Below are 21,472 nucleotides of genomic sequence, written 5' to 3' on the forward strand. Positions count from 1 at the left end.
TACCTGTGCGCAAAAATTCAAACACCTTGCTTGGCTCTGGTAGTTCACATGCCTGTAACCCTAGCTACAGGAGACAGATCACAGTTCAAAGCTAGCCAGGGAAGGATAGTCCTTACCTCCAACTAACCAGCCAAAAGGCAGAAGTAGAGCTGTGGCTAAAGTGCTAGAGCACCAGCTCTGAGTGAAAAGCTAAAGGACAGTTTTTAGGCCCTAAGTTCAGGGCAGGGAAAAATCAAATCACACCTGGCAGGGACTAGGCTCTCTCCTGCCCAGCTAGCAGATGCAACCCTAACTTTGCCAAATTCTTTATTAAGCCAAAAGTCAACAACAAACATAATACAATATGGAAAACAAACAGAGCAGGTAGAGAGTGCAGACTCCCATGTCCCCCTCCCCCCCATCTCCTTCCAGGGTTCAGCACAGGTAAGGGAATCAAACCCCTGTTCTGGTGGATAAGGAAGATCAAGCTTCTCTAGGGAAGGGAGCCAGCATCTGTAGGGCACAAAGAGGGGCCAGGGGCTAGGCCAGGGGGCTGGTTGAGGCAGCCAAGGCTCCCTGGGGCTGCAGGGGGCTGGGCAGATGCTGTAGAGGGCGTGGGAAGGGGCAGGCAGCCTGGGGGCCACAGTGAGGCTTGGAGCTGGTGACTCATGGTCAGCAAGGCTTCAAGGTGCTGGAGCACATCTTGGTGGAGACAGGAGGTGCTGTGCATGTGCTGCCCATGGCCAAAGCCATGGACAACTGGGGCTGCCGAATAGGGATGTTGAGGCTGGCAAGAGCCCCATTCTGGAGGCTGCTGCCCTTGCCCTGGACCCTGCCAGGTGTGAGGATCTTCCCACAGCCTCCCTCTGCCTCTGGGTAGCCTTTGCAAAGTGGGAGCCCAGCTTTCTTGGGCCTGGCTCTGCTTTGGGGTATCCTCTGGGGGAGAAGAGTCCTTTAGTGTGCATCTCTTGTCCTCTGGCTGGTAGCATCTTGTCTCCACTTTGCTGCTGAAAGAGACCTTCTTGCGAACTTTGCCCAGCACCAGGCTGGACTTGACTGGGTCTGGAAGCCCTTCCTTGGGGAGCAGCACCATTAGCAACAGGCTTGAGTGAGTGGCTTCCAGACCTGGGAAGAGGAGGGGAGATCCAAGGCCTGGAGAGAGGAGAGATGGAGCTTCCCCACGCCCCTCCCCCAAAGCTGCACTCTGCAGCCGCAGGTCTGGAGGTTAGATCCTGGGAAAAGTGAGTGAAAAGCAGAGCCTGTCTAGGAAGACTGGGGCTGGGGGTGAGCAAGGCCACCTGGATGAAGGTAGGGTGTGGAGCGTCCAAGCTCCAAGCTCTGCACACTTACGGTCAACCTCACTGTCCCCGGATACACAGCCCAGAAAGGCCTAAGGCTTCACAGTCCCCTCAAGCCCCTAGCCCTCCACCTAGAGTAATCCCATACAGAGGCTGAAGGCCACACGTGAAGAGCACAGCTCCAGAGAAACACCCCACCCTCTGCCCTCCAGGACATTCTCTGTCCACCCTGCCTAGCATGGTCTCTGGGCCCCGCCCTGGCTTGCTGCCACTAGGTCACATGTGGTAGGTGTGTGGATCTGGAAAGGTAGTAAGGCTAGTGACGGGTTTTAAAGCCAGGTATGAGCCTGGCTCTCCTACTGCTTGGCTACTACTCTATGACTGGGCAAACCACTCCCCTCCTTGCTTCAGTTTCCTCATCTGTACAATGGGGAATCCAATCGTTTGGGGAATCCAATCGTTTAGAGAAGACTATTTAGACTCTAAGAGTTGATGTAGGGGAAGGCCTGGGAGTAGAGCTGAGTGGTTTATTAGCATGTGTGAAGCCCTGGGTTCAATCCTTACAACCTTAAGGAAGGAAAAGAACAAAACAAAGCACGACAACTTCCAGTGGGCCCTGAAACCCTAGTGACTCATGAGGCAGAGATCTGAGGACTGTGATTTGAAGCCAGCCCAGGCAGGAAATGTCTGTGAGACTCTTATCTCCAATGAGCCACCAAAAAGGTGGAAGTCAAGTAGAACCCAGGCTCTGAAGCCCCAATACTCAACACTGGGACATGCACATGCACTCCTGCATGTACGTATACACACACACACACACACACACATACCGGCTTTTAGAACAATGGTATGGCTGGTGTGTGGTCAGTTTGTTCCTTTTTTCAGTGCAGGCGACAGAGCTGGGGTTTGAGTAGGGGAGGCACTCTGTTCATTGGTGCACCCCTAGCTGAGCTGGTCAGGGGCTCCCTTCTGAGATGCCACACCCAGGCTGGTCCCCGATGGGGAAGCAGGGGTAGGGTGGGTATCGGGCGCTCACCTGGGCCTCCCAGAGGACGCAGTCTTGTGGGCAGGGGCTGAAAGGCGGGCAGGGGCAGCAGGACCACCCCCATGTGCTCCACGGCTGCCAGGCCGTGGCGCTGCTTGTTGTTGAGGTAGGAGTAGAGCAAGCGGCAGTTCTCCACGTCACGAGTCCCACGGGGACACAGTCTGACCACGCAGATGTCCTGCAGTCACAGGAGGAGAGAGCCCACTTTTTTTTTTCCCTGTCGGTCATGGGGCTTGAATTCTGGGCCTGAGTGCTGTCCCTGAGCTCTTCAGCTCAAGGCTAGGGCTTTACCACTAGAGCCACAGTGCCACTCCCAGTTTTCTGGTGGTTAATTGGAGATAAGAGACTCATGGACTTTCCTTCTCGGGCTGGCTTTGAACTGTGATCCTCAGATCTCAGCCTCCTGAGTAGCTAGGATTACAGGGGTGAGCCAAGCCACCCGGGACTGGCTTGAGAGCCCACTTCTGAGAGCAGGAAGCAGAGGGGCTGGTATCGGGTCACATGGGAGTCTATAGTCACACAGGGAATGAGACCTGGACTACCTGGGGACCTGGGGACTGCAGCAGGGGTGAGGGAGGGCCCTTGGGGTGGGGTAAGGCTTGAGGGGAAAACGGGAAGGAGGGTGGATGGTTACCTTGGCCCCGGCTGAGCAGACGTTAGCCAGAAGGTCCCAGACAATATTGGGAGGGAGGCAGCCTGCCGAGTGGATCACCTCTGGCAGAGTCTGGGGACAGGAAGTATGGCCAGTCAGCCCCTCCCCTCACCAGCAGCCTCCTCCCTTCCCGGGCAGGGATGGTGGGGAGGGACAGTGTCCACTGGCTGCCCTCAGAGGCCTATAGCTGGTCTTGGCCAGTCTGCAATGTCTCAGAAAACCAGTAGCCTTCCATCCTTACCCACCTCTTCAGCTGATCTTTCAGTCACTCAACAACCCTCCCTAAAACCCTTCGCTGGGCCAGAGAGGCACTTAACACTTTTCCTTCATTAGGCCTAGAGGTACAAGGATTGTGTGCCCTCTGCAGGCATGGGGCTGGTGGCTCACCTATTCCCATGCCTAGCACGGGCCAGACACCGAGAGAGGACCAATGACCTGTTTCAGCATGAGGAACAGAATGGCCAAATGAATGAGTGACAGGGCAGCATGTGAGGGGGGGTCCCTGGGGAGTGGGGCAGGTGCACCTGGACAAGCTGACAGCTGTGTCCTGAGACCAGCTGGGCCTTGACCCGGAACCGCTTGATGGAGTACATGTCAAGTGTACCCTCCCAAGGGGCTGGGCTGGACGGGGCCTTTGGGGGCCCATCAGGCGCCTGGAGCCTAGGAAGGTAGAATTGAGGTCAGGCAGAGCATGCCAACAGGACAGTCCCAGCATCCGTCCAAGCACGGGCGGTGTAGGAAGGAAGCAGTGGGCTGGGTGACTGGAACACAGAGGCTCACCACGCAGGAAGACTCAACCAAGGCCTTCCAGGAAGTACAGCGATGGCATGTGTCCTGCCACCCCGCCCGGCCCTCGCCACATCCCAGTGCCCGGCGCCACACCTGTTTTGGGGCTCCACGGCAGGCGTCTCCCTGGCTTTGGGCACCTCTGGAGAGCACGCAGGACCTGAGCTAGGGGATCTCTTGAAGCCAGGGTCCTCCCTGCTCCTGGTGGTGCTGAGGAAGGCCGGCGGCTCCGTTGAGGACTCCGAGTCTGCAAAGAGCCAGGGGTACAAGCAGAAGAAGCAAACGGGGCTGGCGGCTGCCCAGAGCCGACCAGCCAGGCTCCTTGTAGGGTGACCTGGAGCAAAGTCACACCACCCTGCCATCCCCACCCCTGTGGGGCCTTGCTTGTGTACCTGCCACCCTGTGCCCCTCCTGCCTCCCCTCCATCCACCTGGGCATGTGTGGCAGTTGGGGTCCACGGAGGGCTGCCCAGAGGTATCCTCCAATGGGGCAGGCAGTGCCCGGGAACCAGCATCTCCCAGCACCGGGGCTTCCTGGAAGGCAGAGGAGCAGAGAAGGGCAGATGGGAGGGCGGCTAGGAAAGTCAGGGAGCCCTCTGTGGGTAGAGCCTCAGGGATGTGGTTTATCTTCTAGATACCAAAAAAAGGAATTGTTGTTGTCATGGGGCTTGAACTGAAGACCTGGGCACTCTCCCTGTGCTCTCCTTGCTCAAGGCTAGTGCTCTACCACCTTGACCCATAGCTCTACTTCCAGTGTTTTGGTGGTTAATTGATGATGAGAGTCTCACAGACTTTCCTGCCAGGGCTGGCTTTGAACTGTGATCCTCAGAGCTCAGCCTCCTGAGTAGCTAGGATTACAGGCATGAGCCACCAGTACCTGGCTTTAAAAAAAAAAAAGAAAGAAAGAAAACCTTTGTCCCACCATAGACAACTGTGGCTGTTAGTGGGGTCCTCCTTCATCTCAGTGTAACAGCTGGGATCAGATAATCAACTTTGTGTCCTCATTTTGTCCATTAATTAGAGCAAAGGAGTTTGCTCTGTTATCTGCTCCAAGGACACGGCTGACGGGCTGAGCCACAGTGCACACGTCACCTCTGTGGTTAGATGTCTGTGTCATTCTTAGGTTTCCGCTCTCAGGAAGAGCTCCCAGGACAGTCTTGTCTTAGGTCCAGGTCTCAGAAGCAAAGGACAGATGCAGGGACAATCGACATTTTAAGACTCCAGATGCTCACTAGCATACTGCATTTCCAGATCATAGAACTTTTTATTGTTGTTATCATTAAGTAGTTGTACAAAGGAGCTTTAATTCCATAAGTCCGGTTATGACTAATGCTTCTTGCTCAATGTTATCTCTTCCTTTGTTCTCCTTCATATTCTCCTTCCCATCCTCTACCTTCAAGTTACATAGCTCATTTTTCATAGAATGTACATTGAATATAATGACATTTGCTTGCCCAGGAAGAACTTTGTGTGTGTGTGCACACGCACACATGTGTATGCGTATGTGTGCATGTACTAAGGCTTGAACAACACAGGGCCTTGCTCTCTTGCTTGGCTCCTTAGCTCAAAAAGCTGGCACTTCACCACTTCACCCCTTCACTTCCAGCTTTTTACTGTTTAATTGGAGATAAGAATCTCATAGACATTCCTGCCTGGGCTGGCTTTGAACTATGATCCTCAGATCTCAGCCTCCTGAGTAGCTACGATTTCAGCTGTGAGCCATCAGTGCCCAGCAATAGTTGTGGTCATGTTCCTTTTTGCTTTTTTGACAGTAGCAGGGCTTGAACTCAGGATGTGGTGCTTTCTAGACAGGTAACTCTACCATTGAGCCACAATGCCCACCCTACAAGAAAAGCTTTAAGCACACAGAACCATGTTGCTGGAGCAAAGTTTAAGAATCTCTTGAAAGACTGCCATTCCAGGAGCAGGGCCAGCACACAGGCCTTGCGGTAAGATAGCCTGGGCTCAACTCTCAGCTCCAACAACACACTGACCCCTTGTGCTGATAGCTTCAAGTTCACCTACCCTGTGTGTCGGTGCCAGGTTTGAATGAGAGACACACAGATGTTCCAAAGTCAAGATTATCACATACCGTCCCCTCCCCTGTGGGCCACCCCCTCCCTTCTCTCCTGGCACTGTCCCTGCTTGGGGAGCAGACATCCACCCCACATCCCCAGGGTTTCTCTGCACAGGCAGGCAGTCTTTCCTTTTGGCAGTGGGAGGTACCGAGAACAGAGTTTTACATCCAAGGTCACTGCAGTTTCCCCTGTGCCTGGCCCCTGTAGGTGCTCAATAAATCTTCATTGCATGAAGGAACGTGGGCCAGGGCACCTGCGCTGCACCCTATTTCTCAGACACGTAGCTGACTAAACCCATGGGACACTCAGGCAAACAGAGCAGCTTCTGAGCACGGCCGAGGTGAATCATGGGGAAGTCCCAGTTGGTGGCGGGAGGCCAAGATGCCTGGTCCGTTCAGATGCCAGGTGGTTGCTGAGCATCACAACGAGGCAGGCTCTCTGCAAGAGGGAGAAGCTTGGGGGAGGAGAGGGCACAGCCCATCCAGGGATAAGAGAAGGCTCAGAACCTGGGCCTCCTCCAGAACAGGACAAGTTCCAGAATGGCCTCTGGCCTCAATGGATCTCTACAAAACTCAATGACTACAGCATCCAAAAAAACCACAGCCACAGGCCTGGTCAAAGTGGCTGGGACCACAGGACTGGGCCTCAGTGTCACTTGCATGGGTGCCTTGGAGTTAGGCCAGGGGTGGGTGAGCAAGACTAGCACCAAGATGGCAAGGACAGATGGTGGGGGTAGCTCCACCTCCCCCCGTCCACCAGGATCCTGTGTGGTGAGGTCACCGTCTCTTTTCTATCATGAACAAGAGGACGGTGGAGCTAGCGGCTGAGCCAGAGGATCTCTGGGCACAGGCTCTGCCCAGCGCCAGCTCGGGACCCCCACTCACCACCAGGTCCTCCAGGGTCATCATCTCGTCCAGGTCCCTCGGGATCTCCACTTCCCCCTTATGGGTCAGTTTGGAGGCTGGAAGTCTGTATGGCTCCTTCTGTTGTTGCTCAATGATCTCCAAGCCCTGAAAAGTGGGTGGAGGAGGGAGGCTCAGCCAGGTTAGGGACTGGCTTCAAACTCCTCCTCCCCCTAACTCCTAAGGAGCTGGGATTCTAGGCATGTGCCACTGTACCTGACCCATCTTTGCTTTTCTAACGATCTGAAAGCACAGGGATTCTATCCTCCATGGTAGGTTAGCTTCTCACTATGAAACCTGTGCACTTAGAAAGGCCCATACATGGCTAAAACTCTACACTGAAATTCTTCTTTTTTCAAGTCCTGGGACTTGAACTCTGGGCCTGGGCGGGCACTGTCCCTGGGCTTCTTGTGCTCAAAGCTAGTGTTCTACCACTTGAGCCACAGCACCCCTTCTGGCTTTTTCTGTTTTTTGTTTTGTTTTGTTTTGTTTTTTGCCAGTCCTGGGGCTTGGACTCAGGGCCTGAGCACTACCCCTGGCTTCTTTTTTTTTTTTTTTTGCTCAAGGATAGCACTCTGCCACTTGAGCCACAGCGCCACTTCCAGCCATTTTCTATATATGTGGTGCTGGGGAATTGAACCCAGGGCCTCATGTATACAAGGCAAGCACTCTTGCCACTAGGCCATATCCCCAGCCCCCGGCTTTTTCTGTTTTATGTGGTACTGAGGAATGGAACCCAGGGCTTCATGCATGCTAGGCAAGCACTCTATCACTAAGCCAAGCCTACTTCTCGCTTTTTCGGTGACTAATTGGAGTAAGAGTCTCACAGACTTTCCTGCCCCAGCGATGCAGCCATGATTACAGGAATGAGTCACCAGCCTCCCACCTATTCTTTCTGGTTTTTTTTCCTAACAGTACCAGGGCTTGAAGTCAGGGCCTCATGTTCTCACTCTGCTTGCTCGCTTGGCTAATGCTTCTACCACTGGCGTCACACCTCTAGCACAGCTTTTTGCTAGTTAGTTTGGAGATAGAGTCTAGTGAACTTTCCTGCCTGGGCTGGCTTGGAGCACAGTCCTCCAGATGTCAGCCTCCTGAGTAGCCAAGATTACAGGTCTGAGCCACTGGTACCTGGCACAAAACTCCTAACAGCTGTTGAGCAAAGTGCCCCCTATTTCTGTGTTTCATTGCATTGCCCACCCACCCCCACAGATTATGCAGTTAGGGCTGCCCTCCTGCCTGCCCCCACCCCCAGTCCTGTCCTCGTTCCCATTCCCTAATGCCAGGAGAGGATGGACTCTGCTTATCAGATCTGACCAGCATGGTTGGTGCCTTCCACAACGGTGAGTTAGCACCAGGCACCACCTCTGCCCCCAGAACCTTTCACTTCTCCCTTTCGCCTTTGTCCCAGGTAGCCCTGACTGGCTCCCTGCCCGTCTTGTTTCCTTGTTCCTGTGTTTCCCAGCCTATTGTGCCCCTCCCAATCTTCCTGACAGCCCCACCCCGACACTTCCCTCCTCCATCCTAGGCCTGCCTTCCCCCTCCCCCACGTCTGCCACCTTTCCTCCATGGCTCACCCTCTTCTCCTCCTGGTCCCGCCAGCGGGACAGTTCGTGGGGCGCCAGCTGGAGGGAGTTCATCCGCACCAGGGCATGGGGGGTGATGTCGCCTTGAACCACCTTGAGAAACAGCTCCTGCAGGGGGCGAGAGATGGGCTAGCCCCCACCTCAACACCCTGCCCCTGCCAACACCTCAGAGGGCAAGGCTGCCCCCCCGCCTCACCGGGTTCCTGGGGTCGCGCAGGTTGAAGAGCAGACTGCGGTACTTGTTCTTGTAGCTGCAGCTGGTGCCTTGCGCCAAGTGGTAGAGGGCAGCCTCAATGTCAGCAGCAATGCCCTCTACCCCCTCCTCCCCCAGCAGCAGGCTGGGGTGCTCCTGAAGGCTGGGGGACAAGGGCAGCACTGTGGGCCCTGAACCCAGCATGCCGGTCCTGCACTAGGCCTGGGGGGGTGGGGGGCTGGGCAGTGGGATCAGGACCAGCTCTTCCAGTTCTGGGCATTTATTCCTCCACTCAACTCAGTGACGGGAGAGGGGGCCACTATCACCCTGCAGATGAGGCTGAGACTGGGGGTCTGGCCCAAGGCCACATGGTCAGTGGCAAAGCAAGACTTGAACCCAGATCCCTCAGCCCAGGCTCTGTCCCCCACCAGTGGGCCCGGGGACTGTGGAGGGGAGCAAGCCTGGGTGGGGTGGACAGGCGTGACCTTGAAGCTGCCAATCCTTGGCTTCTTGTAGGACCTTGCAAGGACGCTGGCCCTGGGTTTGATCAGCTCTGGGCCCAGATCTCTGATCTCCCAGCACCGACTCTCACTAAGGCTAAAAGCATTTGTTGTGGTGAAATCCACAGGGCCTGGGCAGACGCCGAGAGCCAGAGGTGTGACCTTGAAGCCAGACAGTGACCTGGTTCTGGGTTGTGGTGGGCTGTGGTGTCACCTGCTGGCACGCTGGGCAGGGCAGGGGGCGCTCACCGACTCCACAGCACCTCCTGCATGGCCCGGACCACGGTGTTACGCACCCTGACGTCCAGAGGTGCCATCTCCCTGGTCTGAATCCACACTGTGGAGAGACAGGCATGGGCTCCAGGAGGCACCAGGGGTGGAGCAGATGGAGGAAGCTCCCCCTCAGGGCCTCAGACCCCTGCATCTGCTTGGGAACAGAGCCCAGGAAGCACCCAGCCCTATGGGGCTGAGGAAGAGGCCCCAGTAGGAGCTGGGTGAGCATCAGACCCAGCAGCCCCCTCTGTGGCCCTTCACCTGAGTCTTCTGCCCTGTCTTCAAGAGGCTGCTTGTCTGAAGCCTCCATCTGGCCATGCTGGAGAGAGAGAGAGAGAGAGAGAGAGAGAGAGATATGAGGAGCATTGGAAGGAGAGTCCCCCCAGCCTCCCAGCCCAGGGAGGTTCACTGTCTCCCCAAGCCTTGAGACCCAATCCTAGCCAAGTTCCAGCCAGGTGACAGGGCTGCTGGCCACTGCGCCTTGGAGGCGGATCCCCAAGGAGTGAGGACAGCTTTCCAGAGTCGGGGAGGAACTGGAGAAGCCCCCTGCTCCCATACTGGCAGAGGCAGCTGCAAAGCCTGGGGCAGAGACTCCCCCAGTCAGCCAGAACCAAGCCTCAAGTTTCCCCAAGGCGCGAGTCAGCTCTCAGAGCCCAGCCTGGGTGGGACCCAGGACCCACGGACCCAAGCCAGTCACCCATCTCTGATCCATCTAAATGAGGCTGGAAGAGCCTCTGTCAACTGAGGGACGCGGCATCGTATGTGAAGAAGTCTCTTCTGTACCTGACACGGGGCGGGGCTCTGCGCAGTGGCCCTCTTCCTCGCCCTGGGCTTCTGGGTGGGCAGGGCCACGCTGACCTCCATGAAGTCCTCCAGAGCCTCCAGCTCCAGCAGCTCGCCCTCGGCCTGCACATGGCTGACTGCCCCCAGGAGCTGGACGATGTGCCCAGAGCTGTGCTGCAAGGAGACCAACACGTAGGGGTGGAGCGATGGGCTGCTCCCCAGCCCCAGCCACCGCTGCCTCCTGGCCTGTGAGCTCCAGGGCGGTTGAGAATGTGCCTGTCTGGGTCCCTGCCATACCCATGTCTGCCGAAGGCCTGGAGGGTTTAGTGAGTGTCTGCCAAGTGTAGCTTTCTGGGACTGGTGGATGGCAAGGAGCTGCTGCATTTAGATTTTTTCCTCCCCCACTCTCCTCCTATGGCTTCCTTTAGGCTCAACTGGGTTGTGATTCTTTTCATTTGTTGCAAACCATGGAATGGAATGTTAGATGTGTCTAAACACAAACCCTTGTGTGAATTGTCATATTGCAAGGTGTGTGTGTGTGGGGGGGGAAGCGGGAGTCTAAGCTGCAGCATCCTAGGGGAGGGGTGGGTGTTCCAGGCTGCCCCAAAAGAGGGCAGGGCAGGGGACCCGGGCTACCACTGCCATGAGGACCTGCCCCCCCCCCCGGGAAGGCAGGAAGGAGAGCAGAAATGAACCATGAACACCTACATAACACACATGCTTCACCCCGGTAGGCAGGTCTACTTCCTCCTGGAAGAGAGAGGGGAAGAGATTAGAAGGAAGGGCACCCAGCAGGACACCTACTAGCCTCCCTACCAGGAAGACACTCTTCCTGCAAGCGTATGGCACAGCCCCTGAGCTGGCATTGCTAACCATGTTGGTCACAATCCAACGCCCATTAAAGGGGGGATGGCTAATCAGAGGTGACCTATCACGCCATACATTCTAAGTGGCTACTCAAAAGGGTGAAGGAGCCGGGTGGCAGTGGCTCATGCCTGTCATCCTGGCTACTCGGGAGGCTGAGATCTGAGGATCACAGTTCAAAGCCAGCCTGGTTAGGAATGTCTGTGAGACTCTTACCTCCAATTAACCGCCAAAAAGACAGGAGTGGAGTTGTGGCTCAAGTGGTAAAACACCAGCCTGGGGTGAAAAAGCTAAGGGACAGTATCTATGCCCTGATTTTAAGCTCCAGTAACAGCACAAAAGAGAGACAGAGATACAGACAGACAGACAGAAAGACAGACAGACAAGGAAAGAAAGAGAAAGGTAAGCAAGAGCTATCCTGAGCTCAAGCTCAAGTACTGTCACACACACCAACACACAAAAGGATGAAGGAGTCATCATTGGAAATGACCTCAACCGGGTGCCAGTGGCTTAACTTTGTAATATTCCCAGCTACTCAGGAGGCAGAGAGATGAGGACTGAAATTCAAAGCCAGCTCGGGCAGACAAATCTGAGAAATTCTTATCACCAAAAAACCAGCCAAAAGCTGAGAATGGAGGCACGGCTTACATGGTAGAGCACTAGCCTTGAGTGTGAAAGCCAAGGGAAAGAGCGAGGCCCTGAGTTCAAGCCAAATTACTGGCATTTTTACACACACACACACACACACACACACACACACACACACACACACACACTCAGTGAGGGAGTCAAAATTAAAATGACCAGGGATGTCTAAAGTAGCTGGAGGAAGCGCAACATTACAGGAACTGATGAGAATCACACTGTTACCATCCTCCCATTTCAAAAACAAGTAAACGCGGGTCCTGCAAAGCTGACAGGAGAGAGAAGCTCGCTCTGTCTGAATCCATGGCCCTGGCATTTAGTGACTAGGCTGGGAGGAAATGTGGGAAGATCCATGAGAAGATGTCCTGGTGCATTATTAGGAGAAAAGCAGGGGGAAAAAATAGGTTACAGAACAACGCTTGTTGCATAAGACCATTTATGCAAACATATTTACAGATGTAAAGCCGATGTTATCTCTGGGGAATGAAATTCCAGGGAGTCGTTCACTTTCGACACGTATATACACTTGGCGGTCTTGGTGATTCAAAATGAGCGTGTATTTCTTTGATAATCAGAAACATATTTTTTATTAAAAACCAAGTGCAGAACAATATATGTAGCGTGCTACTGTTTGCGTTACAGAGAATGAATTTTTAAGTTTGTGTTTGCTTGAATACACGTGAAATATCTCTGTAAGCATCTATAGAATCAAATAAACAAGGTGTCACAGGCGGAGACTGGGTGCCGGAGACACATTTTCCATTTCTGTTTTATGTGTTTAAGCTGCAGGAATGAATCTGCCTTTCGAAAAAGTAATTGAGAAAGAAAGAAAGCAATAGGGGTTATCTGGGGCGGGGTGGGGTGGGGTTGGCAGGAGAGATACGAAGCCTGCCCCTTCAACGCAGAAGGCAAGGAACTCAGAGAAGCCGGATGCTGGTAGCTCATCCCTGTATTCCAAGGTACTCAGGAGGCTGAAATCTGAGGACCAAGGTTTGAAGCCAGCCCAGGCAGCAAAGTCTGCAAGACTTTATCTCCAATGAACCACCAAAAAGCTAGGTGGAGCTGTGGTTCAAGTGGTAGAGCACTAGCTTTGAGCACAAAAGCTTGGGGACAGCACCTAGACCCTGAGTTCAAGCCCCAGGACCAACACACACACACACACACACACACACACACACACACACACACACACACACACACACACAACAATAAAACCCCACAAAAGATTCAGAGGAAGCTGGGTGCTGGTGGCTCGGGCCTGTAATCCTAGCTACTCAAGAGGATGAGATCTGAGGATCTCAGTTTGAAGTCAGCCTGGGCAGGAAAGTCCTTGAGACTCTTTATCTCCAGTTAACCACCAGAAAACTGGAACTGGAGCTATGGTTCAAAGTGGTAAAGTGCTAGCCTTGAGCAAAAGAGCTCAGGGACAATACCCAGGTCCCGATTTCAAGCCCCTCGACCAACAAAAATAAAAATGCTCAGAGAGCAAAGATTTAGATACTGGATGTTTCAGACCAGAATACAAAATATGTATGCATAATATGTTTAAAGAAATAAAAGAGGAGTTGAGCATATGGTTATAGAATGCTAAAGGTTATAGAATAAACACAGACAGGGTATGGAAGCAAATGCAATGTCTGGATTTTTTTTAATCCAGCAGCAGAAATAAAATTAAAAACTCAATGTATAGTCCTAACAGCATATTAGACACAGCTGAAAGCAATTAGTGAACTAAACAGCTTTAAAGAAGTTATCCAGAATGTTCTCAGCAGAGAGACTGACACATAGTCAACACAAATGATAGAGTTAAAAGGACTAATTAATCTAATGAACATGGGGGGGGGGTGAGCAAAAGTGGAGCAGAGGCACAACTTGAAAGTACAGGGCAAAGAATCTTCCAGAATGGATAAAAGATTGCAATTCACAGATTCAGAAAGCCTGATGAATTTCAAACGGGATAAAAATAACAGGAATGCCACACCTAGATTGTTGATTGACTTCAATCACCACTTGACAACAGGATCAGAAAAGCATCAGGATTAAAAAAAGAAAAAAGAAAGGCTGCAAGAGCACCTAAAATGTGCTCCTACTATGAGCTTAAAGAGTCTAACAGGCAGGTACAATGGCTGTCTTCTTTTTTGTTTGTTTGTTTGTTTTTTTTTGCCAGTCCTGGGCCTTGGACTCAGGGCCTGAGCACTGTCCCTGGCTTCTCTTTGCTCAAGGCTAGCACTCTGCCACTTGAGTCACAGCGCCACTTCTGGCCATTTTCTGTATATGTGGTGCTGGGGAATCGAACCCAGGGCTTCAAGTATACGAGGCAAGCGCTCTTGCCACTAGGCCATATCCCCAGCCCCAATGCTGTCTTCTTTTGATAGAAGAGAAAGCAGAGGTACAGAAAGGTTAAGTAACTTGCCCAAGGTCACACAGCTAGCAATCCGGAGCTGGGATTTCAATCCAGCAGCTACCTTCTCTGCCATAACAAAGACAAGCAAAACACAGTTATTTTTCAATGTGCTTGAAGAAAAATACTATCACTTGCAGACCCAGACAAAATATTTTTCCAACAGTAAGGAGGAAAAAAGATATGGTACGGAAAACAAAGAGGATTGTTTCTCTTGGTAATTCTATTTTTCTCAATAAGCAAAATGTTAAAGGATGAACTTGAGACAGAAGGAAAGAGAAATGAAGTCACAGAGAAGAGCAGAGATGCAAAATGAGGAATTTGCAGCACACAAGACGACAAACATGTTGTTAAATCTAAGCAAACACTGTATGAAATGACAATACCAGTGTGTAATTTGAGAGATTAAAAAATAAAATAGGACCAATTTAGGGAGTAACAATAGCACACAAATTGGGAAGGTGCATGCCTAGAATGAAAGCATTCCAAAGCCATCCTAGCACTGCAGAGAAAGACAAATTCAAACTACTTTTATGCTTTGATAACTTAGGGATGTGCCATACATCTTCTAAGAGAACTACCAAAAGAACACAAACACCTCAGAGAATGAGGAAATAATCTAAAAGGAATGAGGAAAACCATCTAAAAGGAATGCATAAAAGAGGGAGGATGGAAATGTAGCAATGCCAGACATATGCCAACCATACAATAAAACAAGTAGCTACAAGAAACTGAAATGAGCCAGGGGCCAGTAGTTCATGCCTGTAATTCTATAGGTATTTAGGAGGCTGAGATCTGAGGATCACAGTTTGAAGCCAGCCTGCACAGGAATGTCTAGGAAGCTCTTAACTCTAATTAACCAGCAAACAAGGAGGAAGTGGCACTGTGGCTCAAGTGGTAAAGTGCCAGTGCAGTGCTGGGCCCTAAATTTAAGTCCCAATATTGGCACGTGTGCACATGCACATACACACACACACACACACACACACACACACACACACAAAGACACACACACAGAGAAAATATTTGAAAAATAGAACACTATCAAGTTGGGTTTGTTTCAGGAAGACAAAATTGACTTAATATTTTTTTAACTTGTTAAATTTACTACATTAAGGGCTGGGAATATGGCCTAATGGTAGAGTGCTTGCCTCACATACATGGAGCCCTGGGTTCGATTCCTCAGCACCACATACACAGAAAAAGCCAGAAGTGGCGCTGTGGCTCAAGAGGTAGAGTGCTAGCCTTGAGTAAAAAAGAAGCCAGGGACAGTGCTCAGGCCCTGAGTTCAAGCCCCAGGACTGGCAAAAAAAATACTACATTAATAAATGAAAGAATAGAATCATTATCTCCCAAATACACTACACACTGAGAATAACCAGCAAGGCAGGAAGCAAAGGCAACTCTCTTATCCCGGTAAATAGCATCATCCTGAAAACACAGCACACACTTTGCTCAAGGTAAAGTGACGCTGAGCTTTCCTTTAAAATCCGGAACTGGCTGTTCTGTTCTAGCCACTGCAGTCCACGTTGTTCTGGTGTGAGCTAGGAAGGAAGCAGGAGGGGCGGGGGAGTGTGGAGGTACAGAACCGGAGAGGGAAATAACACTGTCGTTTGTCCACATGTAACTGTCCATCGAGAAAACAGAAGACAACTTAATAGATAAATTACATGTTTTTCTTTTATATAAAAGAGTTCAGCAAGATTTCTGGATATAAAATCAATGGGTAAAAATCAATGATAATTTTTACATGGCAGCAACAGTGAGAATGTGTAATTTTTAAAGTTATCATTTTATAAAAGCATCAAAAAATATATATAAAGCACTATAATCAGATATTCTGGGCCTTCTGATGGTAAGAATAAACCACCACCTCTGAGGTCAATGGAGACAAAAACGAGCTAATTCTAATCAAAGCTCCAGATGGGTTCAGGCCTGGCAGTGACCGAGTCTCCCCGACAGAACTCAACCCAGGCTCCTTTAGTCCTTCTTTCAACTGTGTCTCAACTTTTATCTATAAAGACTTAAACCAACACCTACCTAGTTTCTAACAGCTCAGGACCACATACCTAAGATGCCCCTGAACTCTCTTAAAGTAGATGAAGATCAAGCTGATCTCTCAATCTGCGTGTGTGTGCACATGCGCGTGGTCCTAGGTCTTGAGCTCAAGGCTAGTGCTCTACCACTTGAGCCACAGCTCTACTTCTAGCTTTTTGGTGGTTAACTGGAGGTAAGAGTCTCATGGACTTTCCTGCCTGGCCTGGCTTTGAACTGTGAACTTCAGATCTCAACCTCCTGAGTAGCTAGGATTATAAGAGGCATGAGCCCCACCACCTGGCTCAAATCAACTTCTTGTTCTCACCAATCCCTGAGGATGAAGCCCGGCCTCTACACCTACAGAAGACAGTTGCCAATTAGTAGATAAAACTGGCCTGATTACATTTACACTGACTACCATTTGAGAATTTTCCATCCTTTCTTCCAAACATATAAGAGCTGAGTTCGGTTCACAATACTGTTTTCCTGACTGGAAATAGTTACTGCTAGCTAAAATCTGCCCTTAGCTCCAATGCTGGCTATATTCACTCTACAATTGTCCAACTTGGCCATTTATAATACAAAGTGAGCCACAGACAAGATGGAAACATATATAGTCGTGCCTTTTAGGGGGTTGGGGAGGTATGTTGGGGCTTAACTTCAGGGCCTAGGTACTGTCCCTGAGCTTTTTTTTTTTTTTTTTTGCTCAAAGCTAGCACTCTACCACTTGAGCCACAGCTCCACTTTTGGCTTTTTTGGTGGTTAACTGGAGATAAGGGTCTCACAGGCTGGCTTTCCTGCCTGGGCTGGCTTCACACTTTGATCCCCAGATACTAGCTTCCTGAGCAGTTAGGTTTACAGGTGTGAGCCACCAGTACCCAGCCAGTCATGCTTTCTTATGAAAACCATGTGGCAAGCCAATCTTGTGGCCATCATCTGCCAAAACCTACTTACAAATCTACTTTTATGTATACTGAGAATTTCCATAATGAAAGTTATGTACAGATACAAAGACTGTATCTAGGAAGAAATCTGCGTAAGACATACAAGATTTTTACAGAGGGCTAGGAATGGGACTTAGTGGTAGAGTGCTCGCCTAGCATACATGAAGCCCTGGGTTCAATTCCTCAGAACCCATAAACAGAAAAAGCACTGTGGCTCAAGTAGTAGACTGCTAGCCTTGATCTAAAGAAGCTCAGGGACAGTGCTCAGGCCATGAGTTCAAGCCCGAGGACTGGTAAACACACATACACACACACAGATTTTTATAGATAAAATATAAAATGATATTGAAAGACATTAAAGAAGATCAAAACCAGTGCAGAAATATACCATGTTCATGGATGGGGAGACTCAATTACTGTAAAGATGCTAGTTCTTAAACAGACTTATAGGCTTATATTCCAACTGAAATTTAAACAGTTTGTGGGAGACATATACTGACTATAATATTTCTATGAAAGAGCAAAAGAACTTAAGCATGAAGAACTTTCTAAGCTGGGCACCAGTGGCTCATGCCTATAACTTTTTAGCTACTCAGGAAGCTTGAGACTGGAGGAGTTCGCTTCAGAGCCAGCTCACAAGACTCTTTTTCTTTCTCTTTGTCAGTCATGGGGCTTGAACTCAGGGCCTGGGCTCTGTCCCTGAGCTCTTTTGCTCAAGGCTAGTGCTCTACCACTTTGACCCACAATGCCACTCCAGCTTTCTGGGGGTTAATTGAAGATGAGTCTTACAGACTTTCCTGCCTGGATGGCTTTGAACCTCCATCCTCAGATCTTAGTCTCCTAAGTAGCTCGGATTATAGGTATGAGCCACCAGCTCCAGACTTCCACAAGACTCTTATCTCCAATTAATCAGCAAAAAAGCTAGAACTGGAGGTGTGGCTCAAGTGGTACAGTGCCAACTTGAGTGAAAAAGCCAAGTGAGAGTGTGAGGCCCTGAGTTCAAGCTTCAGTAATGGCACACGTGCATGTGTACTCACGGGCACATGTACACACAAAGATCTTCCTGAAGATAATAAAGTTGAGAGAATTGTCTGTTAATATGCAACTTTCTTTTTTTTTAATAAGTTTTTATTATAAAACTGATGTACAGATAGGTTACAGTTTCATACGTTGGCATTGGATACATTTCTTTTTGGTTTTGTTTTTTTGTCCAGTCCTAGGCCGTGAACTCAGGGCCTGAGCACTGTCCCTGGTTTCTTTTTTGCTCAAGGCTAGCACTCTGCCACTTGAGCCACAGCGCCACTTCTGGTCATTTTCTGTATATGTGGTGCTGGGGAATCGAACCCAGGGCCTCATGTATACGAGGCAAGCACTCTTGCCACTAGGCCATATCCCCAGCCCTGGATACATTTCTTGTACTGTTTGTTACCTTGTCCCTCATACCCCCCTCCCCCCTCCCCCTTACCCTTTCCCCCACTGAGGTGTAATATGCAACTTTCATTAAGATGCTTTATATTGGTGAGTAGACAGACAGTTTGAATAAGATGAATACAAGGAGACCAGAAATCCAATTCCACATATACGGAAACTTGATTTACGACACAGCCGGCATTGCCATGTAAATGGAGAACGATAGAATTTTCAGTAAATGGTGTTGGAGCAATTGCAAACCCATATAAAAATTTAACTGGAACCCCACTTCAGTTACTTGCGAAATCAATTCCAAGTAGATGACAAGATTGCCATATGAAATACAATTATACCAAAAAAAAAAAGACCAAAAAACTTCATTACCTTGAGCTAGGAAAGAAAATCCTTTAAAAGATTAAATAATGCAAACTAAAAGTGAAATGAGTGATAACTGGATAGTGAAGGTAGTCCTCCGGTCATTTCACCTCTGAGAATTATGTACAAGGGAAAACTGAAGGCAGAAAGTTGGCCAGTGTTCCTAGTGGCATTAAGCCATAACAACCTAAAGGGATGAGCAATCTAAATGTCCACTAAAAGCAGAATGGGTAAAGAGAGTATGACACCTACATGTTGTATTGTGAGTAATGGGGCTTGAACTCAGGGCCTGGGTGCTGCCTCTGAGGTCTCTTTGCTTAAGGCTAGTGCTCTACTACTTTGAATCACAGCACCACTTCTGGTTTTTGGAGGGTTAATTGGACATAAGAGTCTCACCAACTTTCCTGCCCCAGCTGGCTTCAAACCACAACCCCCAGATCTTAGCCTCCTAAGTAGCTAGGATTACAGGTGTGAACCACCAGCCCCTGGCAGCAGAAGGTAATTCTAATGTATTGCACAAAGTGCTATAAACTAGTCACAGAAGAACAATTACTGTATGACTCTGCTTACTTGAGATACTCAGAAGAATCAAACTCACAAGGGTAGAAAGAAAAAGAAGGGTTCCAGAGGCAGGGGGCAAGCCTCGGGGTGTTCACGCGTGCACAGTCCTCTTTCTGGTATGCCCTTTCCTACTTCATCTGCCCGCTGACGCTTCCCTGTCCTCAGACAGGCTCTTCTCTTACTCCTTGGCCGCAGCATCCATGGTTCTTTGCACAGACGCTGGAAGTCATCCAGACTCCAGTTCAAAGCTGGGCTCCACCCTTTAACTGGCACTAACTTCTGTATGCCAGGTGTTTGTTTTGTTTTGTGCTGGTACCTGGGCTTGTGGACTCAGGGTCTCGTGCTCTCCCTTGCTTTTTTTCTGCTCAAGGCAAGCACTCTACCATTCCTTCATTTCTGGGTTTGTTGTTGTTGATTTTTCTGCCTGGGCTGGCTTAGAGTGGCAATTCTCAGGCCTCAGCCTCCAGTGTAGCTGGGATTGCAGGCATGAGACACCAGCACCTGGCGTGTGGATGCTAGTTTTCTTCACTACTGAAATGGGGGCTGAGCCCTGATCGTTTGTCCTCCATGATGGCTAAATGGCATATAGTAAGCACTCAAATCAACAGAGCTGGTTTGCTTCTTATTTTTGCTTCCTGGCAGTACTGGGAATCAAACCCAGGGCCTTGTACATGCCTGGCAAGTGCTGTACCACAGAGCCACATCCCCAGACAGCTCATCTCAGGTCACCCTCTGACTTCAAAAGCTCCCCTCCCGACAGACAGGGTACCTTGTGCCTGGGAGTGTGGATGGGCCAGAGAAGCTGTGACAGGCAGACAGAGCAGGGCAGGGTGCCCCAGCAGAGCTTCCCGCCTCCTTTACCCTCCTCTCCTACCCACTGGCAGCTCCCAACCTCCCTATCCATGGTGCAGGCTCAGGATCTCGGGGAGAAGGGCATCCTGACACCCTCGGCAATCTCTATCTCCTGTCAGAACAACACAGCCCAGCCCGCCTCTCCCACCAAGCCCAGCGCCTGCTTCTATTTCAGAGGAGGTAACCAGGATTCAGAAAGATGGCTCCACCTCAAGCTGCCCTGGACTAAGAGGCACAGGTTGACCTTGAACCCATCTGTCTGCCCTTGCTTCTATCCAAGATGCCCCAGGGGAAGGTACTGGCACGCTGGACCAGCTGGGCTCCGTGCCCACACCTGCCCACACCCCTCTCAGCCTTGTTTTCAACCACCCGCCTATCTGTCCCTTTTGCATCCCAGCCTCAATTCTTCTCCTTGCAGCTGGCACCAGTTGCCGTGGCAACGGGTGGTTTGGGAAGCTGTGAGAAGATGGGCTGTGCAGCAGAGTCAAGGATGGGGCCTGGAGGACAGAGCAGCCGGGGGGTGGGGGCTGCTTTCAGCCAAGCCAGGTGGGCGCCCACAGGCCCCACTCCCCATCCCCAAATGCTGCAGACCCAGGAAACCACATCTGGTCTAAATAAACAATGTGAAACGGGGAGACAGCCTTCAGTAGAGCAGGACATGGCACGGGAAATGTGGCGGAATAGTGTTGGGCATCAAGTGTGTGTCTGCCCACTGGTCTGGAGGTGAGCACTGTTACACCCACGTGTGCCAGAGGAGGGAACTGTGCCAGGAAGGGTGGGGAGCCCTTACTGAGGTCATCAGGCAAGGCCAGCCCTGAATACCAGCCTGGGGACCCCAGGGCTCTGATCTAAACTCCGCTCCAGTAGCTAGAGGAAAGCAAGTCCCGGCCCACGGCTCGTGGCTGTCCCATGTCAACTATGCCCACAGATAGCAAGGACGCAGTGACGCAGGAAAAGCGAAGATTCAGCAGGACAATGTGTTCCAAACAAGAAAGACCTTCAAGTACTAGAAAACTCAGAAACCAAAGGACAAGGCCCGGAACATGACTGCGTAACAGAATCCATTCATGCAGGAAAGGAGGTGCTGCAGAAGACCAGCTTTCAACTGTCACTAAGTCTAGATAAGGCCATGAAAGACAAGGCACTGAAAAGCACTGCCTTGCAGGGTGGTGCCTTATGCCTGTGATCCTAACTACTCAGGAGCCTGAGATCTGAGGATTGGGGTTCGAAGCCAGCCTGGGCAGGAAAGTCTGTGAGACTCTTACCTCCAGCTAACCACCCAAAAGCCAGAAGTGGCACTGTGGATCAAGTG

At 50.7% G+C, this 21,472-nt stretch overlaps 1 protein-coding gene across 1 annotated transcript; it reads right to left on the minus strand.

Moving 5' to 3' along the window:
* Nucleotides 1–335: 335 nt before the first annotated feature.
* Spocd1 (SPOC domain containing 1) lies at nucleotides 336–10,138 on the minus strand. The gene is made up of 12 exons (XM_048349862.1): nucleotides 10,072–10,138; nucleotides 9,550–9,607; nucleotides 9,312–9,352; nucleotides 8,519–8,678; nucleotides 8,314–8,430; nucleotides 6,722–6,847; nucleotides 4,191–4,293; nucleotides 3,857–4,007; nucleotides 3,499–3,634; nucleotides 2,957–3,046; nucleotides 2,314–2,500; nucleotides 336–1,104 (listed from the first exon to the last, which is right to left on the minus strand). The coding sequence occupies exons 2-12, from the start codon at nucleotides 9,604–9,606 to the stop codon at nucleotides 473–475; spliced, it is 1,800 nt and encodes a 599-aa protein (XP_048205819.1). The 5' UTR covers nucleotide 9,607; nucleotides 10,072–10,138; the 3' UTR covers nucleotides 336–472.
* Between the last annotated feature and the right edge of the window lie 11,334 nt (nucleotides 10,139–21,472).

Source organism: Perognathus longimembris, chromosome 7, assembly GCF_023159225.1.
Source record: "Perognathus longimembris pacificus isolate PPM17 chromosome 7, ASM2315922v1, whole genome shotgun sequence".
NCBI classification, from domain to species: domain Eukaryota; kingdom Metazoa; phylum Chordata; class Mammalia; order Rodentia; family Heteromyidae; genus Perognathus; species Perognathus longimembris.

Excerpts from the sequence above, each read along its gene's own strand:
- Spocd1 (XM_048349862.1), bottom strand. The coding sequence starts at position 9,606 with ATGGCCAGATGGAGGCTTCAGACAAGCAGCCTCTTGAAGACAGGGCAG. Across the intron at positions 2,501-2,956 it reads TCTGCTCAGCCGGGGCCAAG|GACATCTGCGTGGTCAGACT; the intron begins GTAACCATCCAC and ends CTGTGACTGCAG. Across the intron at positions 1,105-2,313 it reads GCGTCCTCTGGGAGGCCCAG|GTCTGGAAGCCACTCACTCA; the intron begins GTGAGCGCCCGA and ends TCCTCTTCCCAG.